This window comes from Cebus imitator, unplaced genomic scaffold (genome assembly GCF_001604975.1).
Source record: "Cebus imitator isolate Cc_AM_T3 unplaced genomic scaffold, Cebus_imitator-1.0 Scaffold115, whole genome shotgun sequence".
NCBI classification, from domain to species: domain Eukaryota; kingdom Metazoa; phylum Chordata; class Mammalia; order Primates; family Cebidae; genus Cebus; species Cebus imitator.
The window spans coordinates 1,202,283-1,207,854 of record NW_016107430.1 but is presented as its reverse complement, the minus strand read 5'-3'; the positions used below and the strand labels follow the sequence as shown (position 1 = coordinate 1,207,854).

Genomic DNA, 5,572 nt, shown 5'->3' with positions numbered 1-5,572 from the left:
TACTTATGCAAAACGTGCACACACACACACACACCTACACACATGCACTTTAATCACTCCAAAGAAGCACAATACTTTGCCTTTTCAACTCAAATATTTTTTTGAAAAAGTCCCTCTTAGTTTTGGCTCTCATACATGGTTTCAAGGAAAATTCAGCCTCCCGGTATGATTAGATCTTAGAAACCAGTTGAATCTAAACAGCAATGCAAGAGAAAGATTCATGAGCGGCATCATTAGATTTACTCCATTGTGTACCCCAATGGATTTACTCCAATCTAGTTCCTTTAACTCACAGTATTTTGCTTCCCAGCTGGAAATTTAGTGTATCTGCTTTCATCACAGCCGGTTTCTTCTACAGCAAGGTTTCTCAACCTCAATACCATCGATGTTTGCAACAGGGTAGTTATTGTTGTAAGAAGCTGTCCTGAATATCCGGGGCCTTCAACCCCTGGGCTGCAGACCAGTAGGTCTGTGGTCTTTTGAGAACAGGGCTACATAACAGGAGGTAAGCGGCCAGTGAGCAGGCATTACTGCCTGAGCTCTGCCTCCTGTCAGATTAGATTCTTACAGGAGCACAAACCCCATTGTCAACTGTGCATGTGAGGGAGCTAGGTTGCTGCACGCTCCTTATGAGACTAATGCCTGATGATCTGAAGTGGGGCAGTTTCATCTCCAACCTCACCCATGGGAAAACTCTTTTCCACAAAACTGGTCCATGATGTCAAAAAGGTTGGGGGCGGTGAGGGGGGAACTGCTGCTGTACGTTTTAGGATGTTTTGCAGCATTTCTGGCCCTGGACCCACTGTATGCTAGTATCCTCATCACCTCCAGTTGTGATCATCAAAAATGTTTCCAGACATTGCCAAATGTCCTGGCAGGGGCTGGGGAGGAATCATTCCCTGCTAAAAACTACTGTTCAGCAGAATGAAAACAAACGACAGAAATACAGAGACAGAAGAAACAGCATGTTTCCAATCAATGTATTTTAAGATGTTTTCAGCTTTTCAGGAGGATCTTTATATTTAGATAATTCGGACAATTTTCCTGTATAAGAGCGGTGAAAACTGCAGCACTGCAGCGTTTAGGAACTGATCTCTTGCCATTGGCTTCACTCTACCTTGCTCTTCTCGTGGAGGTCAGCTCGTACTAATTTCAGTTTCTTTTGGATCTCAGTCAGAATGCCAATTTTCTGCTCCAAAATGGACAAAGACTGGGCAATGCAAAAATCAACGTCGTGATTGACTCTGTCAGCTGTCTCCTGGATGTTCTCCAACCATTGGCTAGATCCCTTCCTTGAAGTTGTAGTATCCTTCCCTAAAAGAGTGGGTAATGTTTCAACCTCTTCAATCTCTTTCTGCTCCTCACTCTGTATACAAGGTATTTTAATAAATTTATCCCTCTGAAGAGACATTTCTGAATTTCTGATGTGTCTTTTTAACATCCTTGGTGCTTCATCTCCTACTGGATAGAGGCAATGATGGTAGGGCCTTACCTCTACATTTAATTCTTTTACTCTGTTTGCATATCTTAAAGTGTTGAGGGTGTTTTCACAAGAGGTCATCCCTGGAGAGATAGTCGCAATCATGCAAGTGAAGGAGTTCTGGCCTATAAAGGAGTCCCGGAGCACCTGTGTGAGTTTGCTGGCTCTGAATGGGGTGTGGGGTTTGTTCTGGCCCAAAGCCAGAATACATTCTTTGAGAGCTAAGAGACTCTTGTTAATGTCTGCCCCTTCCAGCTGCCTTTTCCGGCTGGCTTTGGAGGTATCTGCTCCCCTTTCGTTCCCAGCTAAATCAACAAGGGAAAACTTGCCGTGCAATTTCCCTCTTGACTTCAGGATGATCTGGAACACTGCATGGCTCCTGGATGAGTGAGCGTTGACAGACGTTTGCCTGGAAGTCCGGCAGCTATTCCCTATTTCCACAAGGTTCAGCACTTCCTCCACACAACACACCTCTTTCTCCTGCAGCCCGACCACTTGGATTTGCTGATTGCTATCCTCAAGGACTTGCAACTTCTTCTTCCAGTTCAACAAATCATACACCTTGCCCCCATAAATCTCAAAAAATGTCCCATAGACTTTGAGGTCCAGCTCCTCATAAGTGGAGTTTCTGAGCAGGAGAAAGACATCCTGTGCCACTAGAGCATAAATGCCCTTGGAACAATCTTGGGCCCTTCCTGGAAAGTCTCCACCCATGGTGTACGTCTTCCCACTGCCCGTCTGCCCATAGGCAAAGCAGGTGGCCATACCCTTGCGGAAGATGGACTCCACCAGTGGCTGGGCGGTGAACTGGTACACCAACTCGTTGGAGGCTGTGTCGTCGAAGGCATGGTCAAAGCAGAAGATCTGGTTCTCCAGGTAGCGGGTGAGGTCCACCTTTTGCTTGGACTCATGCACCATAACCACATTGTCCGAAGGGATGGTGATGATATCCAAGTCCTTCATCGTGGTCTCTCGCTGGTTGAGAGGCCGCTTTCTCACGCAGACGCAGATGCGATGTTCTTGCGGGGGCTCCAGCACTGAGATCTTGCTGCTGTTCAGGTGCCTCCGACACTCTTCGATCATGTGCATGATCTCATAGTTGGGGTTTCCGGTGTTGACATTGAGGGCGCGTCTAGCTCGGATCTCCTGCTGCAGCCGTCTGCGCTTTTCCCGCTGCTTCTGCAGTTTCTCAATTTCCTGGAGGCAGGGAGACTTTTTCTTCTTCATCAGACAAGGTTTGCTGGGGACACTCACGTCCAGGCTGTCTCCTGAGGCTGTTTTGTTTTTCTGGGGGATCATCGCAACCCATTTCGTGGTGGAAATCCGGTCCCCGATGGCCGAAGAGGGCGCCGGAGACAAAGGGGATAAGGGCCCGGGCGGCAGGCGGTGCTCAGGGGAGTTCAGAGCTGGATTCAACAGGAGTATGGTCTCCAGGTCAATCTTCTTGCCTTTTTTGACTGCTTTCTCCAACCACTCTACCGTGACCCAAGAGTTTTCTCTGTTGATCTCCGTGACCACAGCGAGGTGCATCCGCTTGTCGCTGCGCTGGATCGCCACGCAGACGCCCACTTGGATGTCTCCGAAATGTGGCTTCAAGGGCTTCTGGGGCGAGAGGCGTGGGGACACAGGGCGGCAGAAACGGCTGGCCATGGTGAGTGATGGAGGTAGCAGGGCACGCTCCAGGGCCCTTGGGGTTGGCGCAGCAGGACCCAAGCCAGCCTGAAGCCCCCGGAGCACTGAGCACGGTTGCAGTCTACGCCTGCCTTTGTGAGCCTAGCAGTCAGGGGCCCGGACTGGGGCCACTCGCGTCACAAAAGGATGAGAAGAGACGGCAGAGCCTATGGGTTAGGAGTGAAAGGTACCACGAGCACAAAGGAATGCAGAGATTATTCTCTGCCAGTCAGGGTGAAGGGGTTGGAAGAGGATGTGGCATGCTTTCCGGATCATGGTGAGAAAGTGCAGGGAACAGAGAAGCAATGGGAATCATGGAGTTGAAATTTAATTTATACATCCCATGTACATTTACGCCTAAGCTTTGGAAGTATCCAGTCTCCCAGGAGGCCTTGGCTGGCAGTCTCAAAGCTCAGTGCTTTAATTTGAGAATTGCTATGACATTCCCTTAAACTTTAACTCTCCAGTGATCAGTGGGAACAGATAAAGGTAGAGCTGTTTGCAAATCTCAGGCTTCCATATTCAACAGGATCCCAGAAAGGCTGCTTAAACCTGCCATCTTTGTTTTTTCACCACCTTCGAAACGTGTAACTTGTTTCAGAGTCACAACTTAAAGTTATCCCAGTTTAATCAGCTTTCTCATTACAAAATCAAAATGAGTAGGATGTAGCAGGTCGTTGTGGTAATTTGCTAATATGAAACTTCCTTTGGTACAGCATCTGGGTTTGCAAACACAACATGTTTATCACATTCCAAGTGGCTCTGACAGCTATAAAGTGAGTTTTGTTGTGCTGCAGTCACCACCATTTTTGAGATTAGTTCAGTAATTACCTTTCCAAACTCCTTCAGTAATTACACTTCTGGCCTCATTATCCATAATTTGGAGAGAAAGAAGAGACATCGTGTGGAAAGAGATAATTAATCTTACACCTCCTGCCCCCCCCGCACCCTACAATACGTGTGTGTGTGTCCTTTAGAAGTTGTTAAGCATGTCTGAAAGGCAGCTAAGACCATTGGATGCAAAAATGTATTTTGGCAAGACTGCAATATGTACGAAGTGCTCATTTCAAGAGTATGCTGTATGCTGGTGGAGGAAGGGGAGAAAGGGCTTTGGGCAATTGTCTTAGAAAAATTATGTTTTATTTGCCCAAATTATCAACATTTAAAGTTGTGCTTTAAATCAGTTGTTCTTTCATAGTTTCAAGGCCATTATGTAAATATTCTTAATTTCCTGTATTTGTCATTTGCACTCTGTTGTTCAGGTTGGAGTATAGCGTCCTGATAACAGCTCACTGCAGCGTCAAACTCCTAAGTTAAAGCCATCTTACCATCTCAACCTCCTGAGTAGCTGGGATTATAGGCATGTGCCAGGATGCCTTGCTACTTTCTTTTTTTATTTCTCTTTCTTCCTTTCCTTTTTCCTGTCCTTTTCTTTCCTTTCCTTTTGCCAGGGATGAGGTCTCACTATGTTGCACAGAGGCTGTCTCAAACTCCTGACCTCCAGGGGTTCTCCCTTCTCAGCCTTCCAAAGTGCTAGGATTATAGGTTTGAGCCAGTTGTTTGTTTTGTTTTTTGAAATCATTCTTTACCTCTGAAAAAGCTATGTCCCTCAAAATGATGAAAACTCTAGACCCTCCCAGCTAAACAGTGTTTACACCTCAGCTAATAATGTTTTAGAACAGATGATAGATGAGCAGATCCATTACGATAATGCCAAAATCAAAGACTAAAGTTTCCTTTTACTCCCTCGCTCTCTCTAACATGTTCATTAAAGTTTTCATAGCAGTTTCAGGACTTTATTTCAGTTATTTTCTTCTTTTAAATCATTTCCCTATGATATTGCATTTGTTCCTACAGTTTAATTTTATATAAAGCTGGCAAGATTGTTCTTAACTAGAATTATGAGTCCTAAACTTTTAGTCGCCCACGGGAACTAAAAAGTTAACAAACCCAAAACTGATTCCATTATTTTCTTTCTGAAAATGCAGCTCTTATTTTTAATTGCTTTTAGTAACTTCAACATTTACTCATCTTTAAAAGCCTGACACAGATCTTTGCCTTCTTCTTCCTCCTTTCAGCCCATCATAACTTAGGTAGTTCTTTCCCAGTCTCTAGAACTCTTCTGTAACCATGATATCATTTAATCTTCCAACCAATTATGAAGTTCTTTTGTGTTTTGTTTTTGCAACCTCAACCTCATCCAGTCAAGAACTTAGTCTATTTCTCATACTGCCTCTAGAGGTTTTTTAATGTATGAATTCCCTGCTTATAAACATTTTACTAGGTCCTCATCATCCTAATGATATGGTGTAAATTCCATGTGAAGACACAAGGCACATCATCGTCTTGCCTGATTTCTCATCGTCAAGCTTTACCACTCTCCATTCTTAATCGAAAGTTGAGCCATGTGGAAGAAATTGC

General features: G+C 45.0%; 1 protein-coding gene across 1 annotated transcript; it reads right to left on the bottom strand.

Moving 5' to 3' along the window:
• Window positions 1-945: 945 nt before the first annotated feature.
• On the bottom strand, window positions 946-3,278 carry KIF2B (kinesin family member 2B). The gene has a single exon (XM_017538787.1). It carries the CDS (start codon window positions 3,128-3,130, stop codon window positions 1,109-1,111), a length of 2,022 nt encoding a protein of 673 aa, XP_017394276.1. The 5' UTR covers window positions 3,131-3,278; the 3' UTR covers window positions 946-1,108.
• Window positions 3,279-5,572: the final 2,294 nt, after the last annotated feature.